At 45.2% G+C, this 17,197-nt stretch overlaps 7 protein-coding genes and 1 long non-coding RNA gene across 9 annotated transcripts; 3 read left to right on the top strand and 5 right to left on the bottom strand.

The window, feature by feature from the left end:
- Positions 1–645: 645 nt before the first annotated feature.
- Cp16 (Chorion protein 16) lies at positions 646–1,259 on the bottom strand. Its single transcript, XM_002046737.3, has 2 exons — positions 882–1,259; positions 646–800 (listed from the first exon to the last, which is right to left on the bottom strand). Exons 1-2 carry the CDS (start codon positions 1,210–1,212, stop codon positions 712–714), a joined length of 420 nt encoding a protein of 139 aa, XP_002046773.1. The 5' UTR covers positions 1,213–1,259; the 3' UTR covers positions 646–711.
- A 2,108-nt stretch (positions 1,260–3,367) lies between these two features.
- Positions 3,368–4,313, bottom strand: Cp19 (Chorion protein 19). The gene is made up of 2 exons (XM_002046736.4): positions 4,158–4,313; positions 3,368–4,072 (listed from the first exon to the last, which is right to left on the bottom strand). Exons 1-2 carry the CDS (start codon positions 4,170–4,172, stop codon positions 3,491–3,493), a joined length of 597 nt encoding a protein of 198 aa, XP_002046772.1. The 5' UTR covers positions 4,173–4,313; the 3' UTR covers positions 3,368–3,490.
- A 1,200-nt stretch (positions 4,314–5,513) lies between these two features.
- Positions 5,514–6,198, bottom strand: Cp15 (Chorion protein 15). The gene is made up of 2 exons (XM_002046735.4): positions 6,042–6,198; positions 5,514–5,973 (listed from the first exon to the last, which is right to left on the bottom strand). Exons 1-2 carry the CDS (start codon positions 6,051–6,053, stop codon positions 5,635–5,637), a joined length of 351 nt encoding a protein of 116 aa, XP_002046771.1. The 5' UTR covers positions 6,054–6,198; the 3' UTR covers positions 5,514–5,634.
- An 801-nt stretch (positions 6,199–6,999) lies between these two features.
- Cp18 (Chorion protein 18) lies at positions 7,000–7,823 on the bottom strand. The gene is made up of 2 exons (XM_002046734.4): positions 7,676–7,823; positions 7,000–7,608 (listed from the first exon to the last, which is right to left on the bottom strand). The coding sequence occupies exons 1-2, from the start codon at positions 7,688–7,690 to the stop codon at positions 7,111–7,113; spliced, it is 513 nt and encodes a 170-aa protein (XP_002046770.1). The 5' UTR covers positions 7,691–7,823; the 3' UTR covers positions 7,000–7,110.
- Positions 7,824–7,921: 98 nt separating this feature from the next.
- Positions 7,922–9,211, top strand: LOC138911015 (uncharacterized). Of its 2 annotated transcripts, XR_011416318.1 has the most exons (3): positions 8,337–8,652; positions 8,714–8,961; positions 9,029–9,211. It is a non-coding gene; the product is annotated as an uncharacterized lncRNA (long non-coding RNA). The 2 variants fall into 2 exon arrangements; XR_011416317.1 differs by having other exon boundaries at positions 7,922–8,961.
- On the bottom strand, positions 9,201–13,359 carry LOC6623129 (erythroid differentiation-related factor 1). Its single transcript, XM_002046733.4, has 6 exons — positions 13,215–13,359; positions 10,669–13,162; positions 10,346–10,604; positions 9,970–10,281; positions 9,713–9,906; positions 9,201–9,649 (listed from the first exon to the last, which is right to left on the bottom strand). The coding sequence occupies exons 1-6, from the start codon at positions 13,233–13,235 to the stop codon at positions 9,267–9,269; spliced, it is 3,663 nt and encodes a 1,220-aa protein (XP_002046769.1). The 5' UTR covers positions 13,236–13,359; the 3' UTR covers positions 9,201–9,266.
- Positions 13,360–13,407: 48 nt separating this feature from the next.
- Positions 13,408–14,088, top strand: LOC6623158 (guided entry of tail-anchored proteins factor 1). Its single transcript, XM_002046732.4, has 2 exons — positions 13,408–13,564; positions 13,624–14,088. The coding sequence occupies exons 1-2, from the start codon at positions 13,493–13,495 to the stop codon at positions 14,071–14,073; spliced, it is 522 nt and encodes a 173-aa protein (XP_002046768.1). The 5' UTR covers positions 13,408–13,492; the 3' UTR covers positions 14,074–14,088.
- A 428-nt stretch (positions 14,089–14,516) lies between these two features.
- SrpRbeta (signal recognition particle receptor beta) lies at positions 14,517–15,757 on the top strand. The gene is made up of 4 exons (XM_002046731.4): positions 14,517–14,706; positions 14,772–15,078; positions 15,145–15,270; positions 15,330–15,757. The coding sequence occupies exons 1-4, from the start codon at positions 14,601–14,603 to the stop codon at positions 15,523–15,525; spliced, it is 735 nt and encodes a 244-aa protein (XP_002046767.1). The 5' UTR covers positions 14,517–14,600; the 3' UTR covers positions 15,526–15,757.
- The last annotated feature ends 1,440 nt before the right edge of the window (positions 15,758–17,197 follow it).

Genomic DNA, 17,197 nt, shown 5'->3' with positions numbered 1-17,197 from the left:
AATTGAGAGAGATAGACGAAAAATTAACTGAATTGAGAAACACAAGATATTGTTCATATGTGTAGAAAGAAACGTCTCAAAGGAATTGCCCATCATTTGTAATGACTGTATCATTGTCGTGGCTAAGAAAAGCTAGCTTGAAAGTTTGTAACTACATCTTAAATTAAAATTGATAATACTATCAAATCACATATTAGCAGCTTAATTGTCTCGATGATACAGTCATTGAGGGAGCTGGACCGGGCAGATGCAGGTTCAAATCTCTGATGAAAGTATGGATGTAGTATATTATCTTTCAAGAACTTGGAAGAATTCAACTTTAAGCAAGTGAATTGCTTTAAGTAAACCTGTTGAACAAAACATGAATTGACGAATGTCTGATTTGTACAAAAATCCTTCATCATGCAGAACTCAGAAGAATTCTATTTTAAGCAAGTGAATTGATCTTTGAACAACGAAGATTCATGTTCGAAGAGGTTTAATAAATGCATGTCTAGTCTTGTCTTAGCTACTTTAAAAAAGTAAGCTTGACAGTTTGTAACTAAACCCCCAATATTATTATAATATTTAATAATAATAAGCCCAATATGTTGAGGATTTCTATCACTCTCCCGGCTCCCATTGGAAAAAGCACACATATATCAATTTACTTTAAACTAATCACTATTTATTAAGACTTTCAGGCAGCTGGACACCAAGGTGACCGATTACTTAGGCAGCAGAGACAGCCAGCTTGGAGCCGGTGTTCAGGGTGACAGTCCTCTCGCCATATGCACCGCCATAGCTGTTCCTCTTGAAGACTGCAAGTGGAAAATTCAAGAAAATGTCGAACTTTAGCATGCAGCTCAGGCTGTGGTTGGGGGTAGCGTTGAGTAACTAACCTGGATCGATCTCGGCGACGAAGGCGCGTGGTGGCAAAGCAGCGGCATAGAGGTTGTCCAGCGGGCCGTATGGCTTGACCAGCAGTGGCTTGCCCTGTTCCCAGCCATAACGGTTCAGTGCATACCAATCGGCACCATCCAATTTGGCGGAGGAGGCAGCAGCGCCGGCAGCATTGGTGAGAGCAGCCGCTTGAGCCTCGGCGGTTTCGACGGGCTTGATATATTCGCCATAGCCGCCGCTGCGGTAGCTGTTGCCGCTGGGCCTGTAGGCCAGGCAGACGGAGAAGCAGCAGGCCATCAGGCAAAGCAGACGCATGTAGTTGACGGACATGTTTGGATGGTGCGAGGAGGTGACACTTTTGAAAACTAATTAACAATTGCGCGTGGCCAAATTGCTTTTATAGCCATTATATTTGAGCTGGCAAGCGATTTGTGTGTGCGCTTTACGTGACCAAAACCCAGTCGAAGACCCCCAACCAAACCCAGAGTCATGACGAAAACACTTTGGGGCTGAGCTGGTGGTGCTTGCAGCCGGCGCATCGCACCAAAATCCCATTGCCCCGTGTGGCACTGATAAGGCGCCACAGCGCACTGACGCAGTCATCTTCTTCGGTTACAGAGTTCGGTTTTGGTGTCAGTTTACTCTTAAAAAAAAAAAGTGCTCGTCAAATTGGCAACAACTCGACCACGACCACGACCACGACAATGACAAGGCAAAGAGTCAGTGGCTGCTCCATTGATATCGACTGCCCCCTGCTCGGCACGCTCGGCTCGCATTTGGCGTGTGCGGTATCAGGTCTTTGACATGGCTACCTGTCCAACAACAGCATCGCCGCTGCTCAATGAACCCCAGCATCAACTCGACTGCGGATGCATTCGAATGCACTCGCAATTCGCATTCACCAGCTCTGTGTCATCGGCGACTCCAATGTCGTAGATAGTTCGATCCATCGATCGGCCATGCCCTTGCCATTGTCTACCTCTAGCTACCTCTCTTATCTGTGCAGCATGCAACTAGCTTGGCTGATAATCGAACTGCGTTCAAGCTCAGCAGCTATTTACTTTAGCTCCAAATTGAGTGAGTGTATTGTGTGTGTGCGTGTGTGTGCGCGTGTGTGTGTGTGTGTGTTTGTGGGAACCACATAAGTAGTTGGTTTTTTTTGCAAACGTGAGGCGCCGTTTAACGTGAAAGCTTTAAGCTTCTTGTAATCATAAATAGTACAGTAGAAACTCATATGTGAAGAACTGGTAAGGTTTTTCATAGGTAATGTCATCGCTGGGATTTTGCAATATTATCTATAAGATCCGATGCCTACAGTAAATAACAAATAGATTCCTACTTTGAATCCAAGCTATAAATAATATTTGTTATAATAATAACAATATATATAATAATAATCATTATGATAATAATAATATTAATAATAATATAACAATAATAATTGAGCATATTATTACTTAATTGCCCAATATAAAATTATAACTTTAGAGTTCTATATTTATTGCCAGTTTAAGTTTAAGCTTTCATTCATTATAAATCCTTATAATGCCAAGAAAAAATGGGCTACCTAGGGTTAAGCAACACGATATAATAAAAGTTGTCATAATTAAAGCATTGCTGTTCATTAGAATGAATTGGTATGGCTATCGACTGACATGATACTACAATATGGAATACCTATTTGAATTTTATGGGAGAGCATCTTTTAAGTTGTCTTACGCTCGTGGACAGCTGACAAACTATAACCAAGGCTGAGTTGGTCCGGAATTCCAATTAAAGTTTTATTATAAGTTCAGCTTAACAGAAATCAGTTTTCATTTATAAACAAAATATGGCTTGGCTTACAACAAAAAGAATTTATGGGTAATTCAGCACCAAAGTATAAATAACTTTGTCGCCAGACATTGCATTTATGCCATGTTCGGCATATGCCAATTCTGGGTAGAGCTAAACTTTAGCCCGCATTTTCCATATGAAAATATGCACAGCTAACAATATTTTCAGTTGCGGAACGGGCAATTGTCAACTAAAAATTAAATATTTTATTTGAAATATATGAGTTGTCTAGGTTTAAAAAAAATACTGAGTTCTGGCAAGTGAAAAAGCAGCTTCACGAAATGCTTTGGTTCTAACTCTAAAGCAATTTTGTTTATAGAAGCTGCTTTGTTTAAATTATTATTAAGTATGAAAGCTATATAAGAAATTATGGTATTCAAATTGAAAATATACAAAATATATAATAAGAATTTTATTGGCATAAATTTATAATATGCATAGGCACGGGCACGCTCGGCATTCCCAATTAATATGCAATCAAAACTGAACTTTATGCGAAAACAGCTGCAGCTGCTGCAACTGGTCAAACATTGGTGAACCAAACCAACTGCCAGTTACCGGAACCACTTATCTGACCCAACTCTCCCCCTGGACCCAAGGCCACACACACACACACACACACACACACATTATCAATACAACATTTGGGTTTTGTTTTTTTCTGCAATTTTTTATTCACGCTGTTTGCACAACGAACTCTGCCATGTTATTGTGAGAGCTTCACGTTTGAGCTGATTTGGAGAGAACTAGCCAAGAAGAGGGTATTGCTACTCTAGTACTTGGGTCCCTCGTTGTGGTAGCCACCGTGGCTGCCATAGTTGTTCTCGGGCAGGTACAGCTTGGCAACTGGGGGAGCGGCGCGCACGGGCAGCACCACCTTGGTGTACTCTGGTGGGGAAGCATAACGGCGATAGCTGTTCTGGCCGGGGTACAGCAGAGTGGCGCCAGCGGGCTGGACAGACCAACGGGGACGGCCATAGCCGCGCTGGTGGCCGCCATAGTTGCCACCATGGTTGCCGCCGGCGATGTGTCCGCCATAGCTGCCGCCGCCGACGAGGTGTCCAATGTTTCCGTGTCCACGGCCGTATTCGTTGTGGCCACCCTGGTAGCCAGAGTCAAGGAGGATCGGACGCAGTTGCTCGCTGCCGCCATAACGGGGACCGGCAACAATCTCTACGGGACGCTGATCATTGCCACCGGCAGCAGCGGCGCTCGATGCAGCAGCAGCGCTGCCATCTCCACGCTGGCCATAGCTGGAGATGCTGCGGTGGTGACCGTAGCCATGGCCGGCGTGCTGGCCTCCGTAGTTGCAGCTGCCGACGGCGAGGCAGACGCTGATGAATACCGCAAGAGTCTGTGTGTATTGGAAATCGATGCTTAAAAAACTGGCGACCAACGGAACGGGAAATGGGCAGACATCGTCATGCTATGTTACTTACGGCGAACTTGTTCATGGCTGTGCTTATTGGATTTTTTGTTGTTGTTTTTGGGCGCTCGCTGCTTGAAACAGTTGGCACAATTAACAAACCAAATGCCAAGCACACTTCTTTATATAAGCAAAATAATTGAAGCACTCGAAACGTGATCTCGCTGCGAATTTATCACGGCGCTGAGTTCAGAGCTCAGCTTGGCTCAGTTCAGCTCGGCGACGTCTTCATCTCGCTGCAACGGTGGGCGGTTGTTGATGTTATTCTTCTTCTTCTTCTTGTGCTGCTGTTGCTGTTTTCTCGTGGTCCAAATCTTGCAGCTCGATATCGCAGCCCACTCAACCAGCACTCCACACCTCGAGCTGCTGCTTGTTCGCCCGAGACTCTGCTATCGCCGACATTCGAATGCCGCACAGCCGACCCCAATACATTGGGGGGTTGCTGTGCTGTGATCTCTCTCCCTCTCTCTTGAGGTGCTCCAAACATTGTGCATGTTTTGTTAAATGGAGCTGTTGCTTCGTGTGAGCATGCAGCTGGATAAGCACAGCGGCCTCTTGAGGCTAACTGTGCTCTATTTGGGCCCAAAACATTTCAGCTGACAATTTGTGGATTAGTGAAAAATACCCAAATACTTTATGAAGACCATTTTTTTTTATGATTGTAGTTTTGTCATGAAATGTGTACTATATAGAGAAGAGACCATTAAGTATATATATTCTTGATCAGCAAAGCTATCCACATGAAACTTTGCCTGGGTTCGTCTTTTTGTGTAATCGCTTGATAATTAAGTTTTTGTATAAAAACTTGTTTGTTATTCAGAAAATCTTGACCAAACTTCGACAATACTTTCCACATGTAAGATAATACTTCTCAATATTGAGCCCCTAATTCATATTGCTATAATCGGTCAGTAATTAAATATTTGTATAAGAAATCGTTTTCTTTTTTCAAATAACTCATGTAAACTTGATAAGCATGTTGATCACATTTGAGCTAAGTCTTAGCAGCATCGAACTACTATATCATAGAGCTCTAGAGGGAAAAGTTTTCTGTATATGGAAATACCTTAACCAAACTAAGCTTTTATAAGCCTCATCATGCTCCTTATCACCCTTCCAACTCTTTTTTTAAGAGGTTCTTAATCTCATCAATACAGCTTTAGTCCAAAAATCCGTGACAACTCTTTGGCTATATAACCTTCCATGAAAGAATTGGGAATTGTTGAAATTGATGAACGAGTTCTTGAGACGCATCGTTCCTAGTCGTTGCTTCCACCCGCTAATCCCAGCTGCAACCATTTAAGCCCGACGCTCAAAAGTATGTCACAGTTTATGGCTACCCGCACCCGACAGAAGACAACTCTTAGAATTTGGTTTTTTGTTCAACATGCTCCGCGGCTTTCAGCGGGTTTGTTTTATTTTCTCAACAGTTGCTGCTTGAGCTGATCCATTGAACAATGAGGTCATTGGCTCAATTGGATGTGGCTGAATTAATAGCCACCACGTCCATAGCCACCGCGGCTGTGGCCGTTGTAGCTAGCGTCCAGATCGTAGCCGATGACTGCAGCCTGCTCGTACCTGCCTGGGCGGATGCCAGCCGAGGCAGCGGCCGCAGCAGCCGAGGCACTGGGGTTCGATGAGCGCGAGTACAGGGGCTGCGCATAGCCGCGGTTGCCATAGCCATGGTTGCCATAGCCCTGGTTGCCGTAGGAGCCGCCGCCATAACCAACCTCCTGAACGTAGGCCACACGGCCACCTTCATAGCCACGGTTGCTGCCATAGGGATTGGCATTGATGCAGGCGACCAGAGCGAGGACAGCGAAGGCAATCTATGATTTTAGGAAACAGGATTAGTCAGCCATCCATATGTCCAAGTCCAGCTGTAGGGATTGCTTACCAGGAACTTCATGTTGAACAGTTAGTTTTGTTGGTTAGGTTAATCAATCAAACTATGATTTAGCTGACCGCAACGAGCGCTTTTATATGCAAAATATAGACTGGATATTTACGTGACACTGCCCAAATAAACACTTTAAGTAACCTATATACCATATAATAATAATTTCTATGGCAGCGATATTTCATAATTCTAACCAGCACATAAGACAACAATTATTGGCCACATATTATGTACTTGGCTCGTATTTCGTTGTCGTGTCTGGCCAACAATTATAAAATCGTTCGGTTACGCGATGTTTTCCATTGTTTTCACAGTTTTGATAATGCCAGGGCAAAAAGCCCGACCCACTCCGACACAAGCTCGACACACAGCGCGAAAAACAAATTAAGCACTTCGTGAGTTCTCAATGAATCCACGAGCGGAGCGCGCGTCTTTTGTAGCCCCAGGTTTAAATTAATATATTATACTATTTTTTGTACACACACAAATTGCACGTTCCTAGGGCTAAAATGTAATAAAGCCAGTCATGAACTGGACTTGCAGCTGTAAACATGGCCTGCTCGAGACTGGCTCGAATAGAAACTCATGAACTTTGCGGACAAGAAAACATATAGAAAGAAGAAAGATTTAACATAAATAATTGCTTATGGAATATGTTTTTAGCATAAATATACAGAAGAAAATAGACTCTACGGGCATAATTTCACTATGAAACTTTTAGGCTAAAATGCATTCATTCATTCATCAAAGTCAAATCATGTGAGCTATAAATTTCCGTAGAATATAAGCATATTGTGGAATAGTCCAATATAAAAGAAATTATATATATATATACCAATAATATCAAAGTACAACTGAATTATGCTTTGCCATTAATTGAACTCAATTAAACAGCTGCAAAGAAGTCAACTTTTTCGTAGGACTCCAAAAAACCCAAAGAGAAAATGACAAAAAATTGTTTATGTTTTTATAGTTTTGTTGCTTTTATTACTTTCTACTGTCTTATGCGTCTATATAAGTCCCAAGCTTGTTAGCTTTGTATTCACTGTAGCGTTTCTCAGCTCGTTTAGTAGCTGGAGTTCTTGTAGCCAGAGTTCTTGTAGCCAGAGTGCTGGCCAGCCACGGAGCTGGAGGCAGCGGCTGCCGAAGCGCCCTGCGCCTGCTCGCCATAGCCGTAGCTGTGCTTCTGGCCATAGCTCTGCTGAGGGCCATAAGAGCGCTCAACAATCTGACGTGGCTCCTTCCAGACGAGAGGAGCACCAGCATTGGGTGCAGCCAGACTAAGCTTGGCCAGGGAGATGGCCTGACGATCGACGGGCGCGGCGCCATATCCACGGCTCGAGGTGTAGTGGGCGGAGACAGGCACCTCAATGCTGCGTCCGTAGTTGTTGTTGCCATAGCCGCCACCATAGCTGCCACCACCATATCCACCAGCTGGGACGATAGCCTTGACGGTCAGAGCAGGCTGCACCTGGTAGGCATAGCCGCCGACGGGCACGCTGCCGTAACCCTGGCGACCGTACGCATTGGCCGAAACGGCGGCGATGGCGCAGACGAAAATGCACTGAAGAACACAATTGTGGCAAATAAGTTGGAGGCTACAGATGGCAGCAGGATGCGCTGGCACTTACCATGAACTTCATCATTTTGTGGCTAATTGGCTTAGTTTGTGGGGTAGCTAACTAATGTCTGGAGTGCAGCGACCAGTTTTGCTTATATACTAAAAATCCAGGCAATGCCAATTCGTTTACGTGACGAATATGATGCAAGTTAGACTCTAGCAGACGGTCTCTCGTCTGTGCCATGCCAAGTTCTTTGTGTTCCAGCCGCAATCTGAAGACGTCGCCGCTGGCGACGTGCATTTGCCAAGCGACTTGGCTCTAAAACTTGCTGCACTAATTCGGCGCGGGTCCAGATAGCGCAGGCGTCTGTATGCTTACGCCATCGTCTGAGAGTGCTCCCTGTTCGTCATTATGCAAGCTGGCGATGACTCGTGCGTGCCCAGTGCAGCGAGTGGGCGGCATTTTCTTTGCTTTTTTTCTTTTTTTGGTTTTTTTTTTTTTGTTCTTTTTTGCTTCACTATTTGTCACTGTTTGCTCCACTGTGGCCGAGCTTGACACAATTTCCAGCAAGCGCAGAAATATAGCCAAGGCATTGACTTGAGCTTTCTGCTGCGTTGGTAGAATTTATATACAAAAGCAAAAAAAGTTACGATAAAATTACAATAAAATTATAAACAATAAACAATTAAAAACTATGCAACGGCAAGCACTTTACTCAAATAAAATCATAATAAAACGCTGCAAATAATTTGAAATTATTTTCGAATGCGCTACACTCAGTCACAGCGGCATATTAGTTGGATGAACAGAGCAACAGAATGGGGAATTAAATGCACATGATTTATTTCCAGCGAATTAATAAATCGAGTTTGTATTAAGTTTTTCACATGCAATCCATCTTGCACTCAACATAAGAACAAATAATTGACTGTGCAGAGAACTTAAAGATTTCAGTTTTAGTCAACATTTAAGCAAGCAAACTATTAAAACTAGGCAAATCTTTGCAGAAGCTATTATTAAACAATATATAACATCTTGGCTTAGAGGTAAGCGCAATTAATTTCAATAAGATTCCCAACAACCAATACTCTTCATCACTTCTCTCAGGGTTTTCATCAAATCCCAAATGAGAATGAGAATAGGAATTTTATAAGCCGATTACTCGAGCATCAATAGCTTGTTCAACAAAATACTTAACAGAAGCTGGCCAAGATTGGCATACAGCAGAGTGCTGCAGCTCTATAATCTTGATGAGCGACACGTCTGGCTGGCGGCCATGCGACTTTATAAGAGCCGCGCGCCCGTTGGGCCAGTACAGAAAACTAGTTTCCAAAATGCGTAGTCTTTGCTTCAAGGTAAGATGTGGTTTGAACAATAGCTGTGTGTGTGTGTGTATTGTTATTAAAGTCTGATCCTTTGCAGATCTTACAAATGGCCATGCTGTTGGCGTTGGTTATGTACCAGAAACGCATCGCAAGCGTTGCCGATGCCGAGCAATTTGAGAGCGATTGCCGCTGCCAAAGGCGGGGCTAAGCTAAGCTGACAGCGTTATTGAGACGAGAGTACACACATCAATAAACAAGGCAGGTCGATGTATACACAAAATTTGAACTGTTTTTATAAAACTCGGTAGACGACACGTACAAAACACTTTACTTGGCTAGTCGCTGACCAGCTGAGCGCCGCACATGGCTTTCAGCCGGTTGAGCAGCGTGTGCAAATGGTGTGAACGCGAGATTGACTCTGCTGCTGATTGCTGTGCGCCTATGCCATGTTTCCCAGTCAAGGTTTCCATATACATGCGCTTATACAATGCCGACAGCTGTTTTGGATCCTTGCCGGTCGTTAACAGCAATTTGATGAGCGTTTTCAATGCGTTCTGCAAGCGACTCTCAAAGAGCGTTAAATGTGCTATGAATTCGTCATCATCCGTGGTGACGTTGCTGTTGCTATCGATGACGTGCCCGAAAATGAGCTGGCACTGGAAGCAAATGTCTAAAGCAGCTTGCATTTGCTTGACCTTCTGTGCTGCGTGGCTGGAAACTGCAAAACAATTGGAAATATGCTGTATAGTTCGCTTTAGTATAGCTCCTTTTGCACACATACCGTCCGCCAGAAATTCGTGCAACGAGATGCGCTCCAATTGCACCACCAGCAAATCCCGCACCTCCTTCAAGCTCTCCAAGATTTGTGTGGCCTTCTCGTAGTGGTATTTACACAGCTGCAGCGTCGACTTGGGCAGCTGGGACACATCGCAAACGCCATGGCCACGCAGTTGGGCATAGTGAAAGGAGGCAATGCTGCAATAAACAGGATGCTTATCAATTATAAAATCTAGTTGCATGCCAAGTTGAATAGATTACCGCTTGTGTATCAGACCCGAGCGAAAGCTGTAGAGCACTTGACGTGCGCCTGCATGCTCCACATCGCATAGGCGCAATGATTTTTGCAGCAATTCTAGCACCTCCTTGGATGCCTCGGCCAGGCTGCTCTTGTCGGCTGCACTGTAGTCCTGCAGCTGCTTGGCCAATGTGAAGGTGGCCGTCGATAGCTCCCACTGCACCAGATCCCAGAGCTCTGCATTGGCTTTCCTTGTGTCCAGGCAGTCCTTGGCTTTCTCATAGTAATTGAAGGCCTCATTATAAAAGGTTTTCTGTGTATCCAAGGCAATGGTGCTAGAAATTGGAACAGGATAATTAGAGTGAAAGTGGGCAATTAATAAATTCTTTACACACTCACCTTTCATTGGGCATGGTCAAATGTGCACGCAGACGCATAAATCTGCCCATGTTGCAGTAGAGAAACGCCAGATTCACATTATCCTGCACCGCTGTGAAGGCCTCAATGCCACGACGCAGACAGTCATACGAATTGACCGTCAGTTTGACATACAATGGCTCCGCCGCAGCCGCAACAGTCTCGGTTTTTGCATCCAATTCAGATTTCGAATGATCCTCAGAGCCCGCCTCCTTTTTGCGTTTCATTTGGCTGTACTCCTCTGCAAGGCATGTGTATTAGTTGGTGCATCAGTCAAAGAGCAGAAGGCTAAATAAAAAACTTACCCTGTGCCGAGTACATGTACTTGAGACCCAATTCGTTGCGTACATTGCCTAAGCGACGCAACAGCTCATTGCTCTCCGCGCTCTGAGCATGCTCCAGGGCATCTTCGTAGCATTTGCAGCTGTGTAACATGACCTTTTCGACATTCTTGACTGGCGCCAGCGTGAGCAGCTCTGATTCTTCCAATTCCTGTGCCAGCTCATCGCTAATCTGACACGTGGGCTCATCCAGCTGCTCATATTGCTGCACATACTCCTCAATAGCGCTCCAGTGCTTTGAGATTTGAAAGAAACAGTCGCCGGCGCGTCCTAGCAGACAGCTCTGCTGGGAGACAACATTGGCCATATACTTGTTGAGCACTTGCTGGCAGCGACAGGCCAGCTCAATGGCACGCAGCGTGCTGCCATAGATCTGGGCTTCGTAATAATGCTCTGCCAGCGTGGCATATGTCAGACAAGCCTTCTCTAGCAGCAGCAGCTTAAGATGCACATTCCATGAGCCAAAATGTTGACTATTAAATTTGGCGCTAAGCTTCTGATTGCAGCTGACAGCTGCTGGCTTGTGGCTGCTGTTGGTGGTGGCCAGTTCCTTGGACTTGCTGCGTTTGCTTTTCGTTTTAATGGAGCGCTTCTTGGACTGCGCCTGGGCTGGCGGCTGAACAAGCTGAAGCTGCTCGTAGGGCAGTGGTATAGCATTGAAGGGCTTGGCCATGTTGGGATTCTGCTCTTCGTGCAGAATGCGCTGCTTCTCCTCTTGCTTGGCGTGCATTTCCGACTCCTTCAACTTCTCCTCCTGATTGTCATTGAAGTATTGCAAACATGAGATGCCCGCGCTGATGTGCTGCAGTGAAATCTTGCAGCGATCCACGGTGCTGGCTATTAAGGGCGCCGGCTTTGATTGCTTGGCGTGCGATTTGAAGTCCCGCAAAGCGTCACAAATATGCCGGACCGCAACGTTCGCTTTGCCACCGCTTTGCGCTGCGCTCTGATAGTACTTGTCGTGACCAAAGTCGAGCGGTGGCTCGTCATCGTAATCCTCTGCATCCTCATCCTCATCATCCTCATCCTCGTCGTCGTCAGCATTGAACAGCGAAGGGGAGTCATTGAATTTGGGCGCCTTTGGATCTATGCCTGCGGGCACATGCAAATCTGAGAGTATATAGTGCGAGGAGCTGACAATTTGTGGATACTGCTCTTTGGGCAGCAGCTTGATGCAGTTGTCCAGCAGGGCGCGTATATTGCCTGCCGTCTTGGGCGTAATGGGTTCCAGTGTGTTCTTCATGTTGCGTGCCACGGAGTACAGCAACATGCCCACCGGCACCGTAAACGGATTCATTTCCTGCTGCTGCTGTTGTGTTTGCGGACGCTCTGACTCGGTCGTTTTGTTTTGATTCTGACAGAGCGTAGTGAGATCGTAGAGTTTGACCACGTCATCATTGCGGCCCTTGAACAGCCAATAGGTGTGACCCGCCTTGGTGGCGTTCGCCTTGAGAAAAGCCAAAATATTCTGCGCCACGTTGCGCACCACCTGCGGCGAGAATTGCGAGTTCTCCAGATAAGGCAGGTCCTCAGTCTTGATGATCTCATATTTCTGCACAATGCCATCCAAATGGTAGCACATGACCACCTCGGGCACATTGCACATCAGATTGTCCAGCCAATAATCAATGCCAGTTAGAACATTGATGGGCTGCGCTGCGTCGCGTAGCCGCAGGCTAATACAGGGCCTGTTCGGCCCGCCAAAGATGGGCATATCAGTGCCAATTAGCATGCGTATATCCTCAAAGGTCCATACGACATTTCGATTGAAGGCATGACTGGACTTGGGATCGGGCACATTCTCCTCGATCTTCGGTTCCGGCAGCACGGGTCCAATGATTGGCAAGCTAGCGCGTCTGCTGGTCAGCAGCGTGGGCGCATTGGTATCATAATCCGTATTGCCCGTCTGTTTCAGGCTGTGATACAGAAACTTGGAGAGCAAATTCTTTGTTTGCAGCGCCTCGCGTGAGCGCTCCTTGAGGCAAAAATTGTGCTGCTCCTCGCCATAGGCCAGAATGTGCTCCAGTATAAAGGTGCGCAGCCACTTCCAATCATCATCCGACTTGCGCAGCAAATACTTTTGTATATCGAACTCGTCCAGCAGCAGTGTGTTGCCCACCTTGTGGACAACCATGCTGATGGCGCTCTTGGCGCTGTAAGGCAGTTTGAGTAGCTGTTTGATATTCTCGGCATCCGAGACGACATCCACCTCGCCCACACAATCGGGAAACATTTGTCCCAGCCGGAAGCTGGCGAATCCTGCGCTCTGATACAGCGCCTGATGCAGTCCATGGCTGCTGTGTGAGGTGGTCAGCCAGTTGAGCGGCGGTAGATTAAGATTAGTGTTACATTCCAGGCGCTTGAAATGCGCAGGCACCTGCACGGGCGACAGTTTTATAATGGCCTGACTTTTCACTGCCTCCAGCTCGTGTGGCCCAATGCTGCGGCAGGGTTCAATCTGAAATACGTTTTCGTTAATTTAACGTATATTATAAAGTATATTTGCTTACCTCTTCGTTGCTATCTTCCATTGCATTGATTATTCATTTCAATTTTCACACTAAAACAAAATTGTTCACGAATATTCCACAAGGTAGGCGTTTATTATGCCGGCAAACAGCTGTTGCATAGCTGCCATCCCTGGTTATGACAGGGTTGCCATCGCTCAGCAAACAAAACACAAAACACACACGCAGCTATCAGCTGTTTGCCGCACTCATTTTTTTTCTTTCCAACACACAGAAACATTAGAGACAACATTATTTGTAGAAAACGTAACACAAACAATATGCAATTGTTTATATTGATAGCGCTGATGTGCCTGATTAACACACTCCTGCCGGACTTTATACGCAACTATGTAATTAGAGGAGCTAACGTAAAAGCGAACAGCCTTAACTAAATGCACTTTCGCCACAGGTCAAATTATCTCGTTTTTGGAAGGGAACCACAACAAACGCACTTTTACAAGCAGAACTGGATGCAGCACGCGAGGAGCTGAACAATGTACACAGTGCACAACATGCCGGCGAATATGCCCGGAAAATAAAGACAATGCGTGCCGAGCGCAAAGTTACCGATGCCGAGATCAAAATACGATCCACCCAACAAATGGAAGTCCTCAAACAGTCAACCATCGATACGGCGGCCTACTATGTGTCGAAGGTACTCTTCTCGCTGGTCGTTGTCATTGTGTGTGCCCGCCATCGTCAGACGCCTGTGATGATCTTCGATGATAGCTTTAGTCTGGCGCCGCTGACCGGCCTGCTCAGCTTTCCCACTGGTGTATACAATGCTATCTCGGTGCCCGCTTGGGCATTCTCATGTAATTTTACGTTTCGCCTGTTGTACGGGCTGGTAAAGAAGTGACTTGTGTGGAATGAATTGTAATTTTGGATTTTATTGCAACTAAGTTATCTGTTAAAAGTGCTCGATATAGTTTGCTTAGATTCCTCACGGTTTTTGACAACAAAATACATAAGACAAATATGTATTTTTCACACAAAAATTCTGTAAAATGATTTTGCATTATTCGCGAATACAGTTTTAAAGCACGCGCTAGAGATTATGGTGAATATCGCAATAACTATCGATAAATGTAGGTGCGCAATGTTTTCACCAAGCTGAAGTTTTCAAAATTCGAACAATTTTTACGTTTACTTTTTCATTTTCATGAATATTATTTGTCATTAATACAATACAATACATGCGCAGATAATAATTATTTGGATTTCTCTTAACAATCCGGTTAATCGATAACACGTTTGGTTCTTTCATCCCTAGTTATCGAAATCAAGTTAAAAAATCGCTGTTTGGTGCCATCTCTAGTTCAAAGTTATTTGAGTTTCAGTTGAGGTGCGGAAAATTGTGTATTTTTCCAAGCTCACTTCGACAAAATGGATAAATTAAATGAAAATGTACGCGACAAAAAGCAAATCAAGCTGGACAATATCAATGTGACACCCATATTGGCCGCGCTAATATTGGGCTTCATTGTAGTCGGTAAGAGAGCACGCCACGTAGATGGACAACAACAGTTTGTTGATGCTACCATTCAACTATTTCAGCAATTTATGTCATTTTGCGGCGACGCTCCGCGGGCAGACGTGATTTTTTGCTAACCGGTCTATGCGAGGCGGGCAAAAGCGCCATATTTATGCAGCTGGTGCATGGCAAATTTCCGGAAACATTCACATCCATCAAAGAGAATGTGGGCGAGTACCGTTCAGGGCATGTGGCCGGGCGACTTGTCGACATTCCGGGACACTATCGCGTGCGGGACAAGTGCTTCGAGCTGTACAAACGCAATGCCAAGGGCATAATATTTGTGGTCGACTCGGTCACCGCTCAGAAGGATATTCGTGATGTGGCAGAGTAAGTGCACATGTGTGGATAGTCTAATGCACACTCTCTAACAATCTCTGTCTATCTATATTATAGCACATTGTACACCATTTTGGCGGATAGCGCCACACAGCCCTGCTCCGTGCTGGTGCTGTGCAACAAGCATGACCAGACGACGGCCAAGAGCGCACAAGTTATCAAAAGTTTGCTGGAGAAGGAAATGTAAGTTCTTTAAAACGTGCACCTGGCCACATCTAATGATTGCCCTTTGTTCCTTGCAGTAACACAGTGCGCGATACGCGCAGCCGCAAGCTGCAGTCGGTGGGCGATGATGAGGTAAACAAACCCGTCATATTGGGCAAACCGGGACGCGACTTTGAGTTTGCGCACATTACGCAAAATGTGCAGTTCTACGAAGGCTCGGCTAAGGACAATCAACTGAATCATCTAACAGATTGGATTGATCGCATGTTGTAAATGCAGCTGTAAGCCATGCGGACTGAAATATCATACGAAACGGAATAAATACTAAAACACATGGATATTTATAGCTAAGACTCTCGAGAGTCAAAACCCACAAACTGTTAAATCCTTTCAAATAGCGCCTGTCTTGTTCCTGCTGCCCTGTAAATCTACATTTAGGTTTATATTCAATTTTTTATAATTATATATATATAGGTCTTTTCAATAAGATTTATAAAACAAAGAACTGGTTTTTTTTACTGTTCGCTTATGAAGCGTGAATTATGGGGCAACAACTTTCTTTACCATGTGAAAGTCGGGAGTTCCTTAAGCTCAACTTTAAACGAATTGCGATTGCTTAAATATGTATATACATTAAAATAAGATATGGTATTTTTCGTAACCCCAAGTCTGGAAAATAATTTATGTGCATTCTAAAAACAAAATTAATTATGCAGCTCGATAATGCACTGCTTGCTGCACTGCTTGTTCATATAAATTCGAGCCGCCTGAAAGTATGCAACATAAAAGACTTAATACACAGGCAAACACTTGAAATGGATTTAAATGGGAAAACAAAAGTGAATAGAAGTCAAAATGAACTTAAGAGAAATATCTTAAATCCTGATCACTAAACTGTATTGAAAGAATGAACACAGTGAAGTTTACTATCAAGATTCATAGCCCATTTTGGTTGCTTCTTCGCCTGAAACTCTCTTTCACTCCAATTCCAGCAAAGGGGAAACACAACCAACTGGCCCAGTAACCAAGTTGGGCAATAAGCTAAATGTTTGGCGCATGCGCAAGCTTTCAAACCTTTTTCGCGATTTGAAACCAACAGCAGCAGCTGTCAGCTAAGCCGAACTGTCCGAACCATCGATCAGTTGACCGGCCAAAGATCAAACAGCCGCCATAAAAATCAATGAGCTCGTATCTGCGCTGTGCTCCTCTGACTAGATAGAATTTCTAGGCTGGCCAAAAATTCTAAGAATTGTTAGCTTTTATGATTTGCCGAACTGTGCATCACGGAAAGCGTAGCTGGGCGGATGTTTGACGTTCAGGTCTCGTGTGGCTGCTGCTGATTGGTGCCGATGCCGGGCAGCTGCCATCAAATTTTTAAAAGGCAACTTTGGTGGCATCTCGTCTGATCGCCTGGCAGCAATGAATTTCGAGGAAAAGCGCGAGCACTCAGCTGAACCACAAGCGCCATGACTGCTCACTGGCTGACTGATCAATAAAGCTGGCGACCCACAAATCCAAGTATAGATTAACCCAACTATGAGCAGCTATTTGTTTGCCACTCGCTGCTCGTCCCAAAGTTGAGTTGGGCTATGCTTGGCAAAACATGCGCTTTGCCACTTGTTTGCAGCAATTTTACATATCCCGCCCCGCCAAACAGCGAGCACTTCCTGGCATTGTTGAGCTGGCTACCCACTCGCCAGCTGCAGCATATGGCAGCCGTGATTCGGTGTCATGTGCATTCGAGCACGTGCTACACGCAAAAAAGGGCCACAGCTCAGACTTTTTTACAGCTGCAGACGACGCCGTCGACGTCGACGACGAGGACGGGAACAATGAATGCGTTCCATATGTTTCAGACACGCTTTAGCCAAGCGGAAGAAGCGCCTTTTAGAGACATCTCCGACCTGGTCTGGTGCCGCTTGGCGCGTACACAGTAGCCGTTAAT

Source organism: Drosophila virilis, chromosome 3 (genome assembly GCF_030788295.1).
Source record: "Drosophila virilis strain 15010-1051.87 chromosome 3, Dvir_AGI_RSII-ME, whole genome shotgun sequence".
Taxonomy (NCBI): domain Eukaryota; kingdom Metazoa; phylum Arthropoda; class Insecta; order Diptera; family Drosophilidae; genus Drosophila; species Drosophila virilis.
This window is presented reverse-complemented; position numbering and strand designations above follow the sequence as displayed.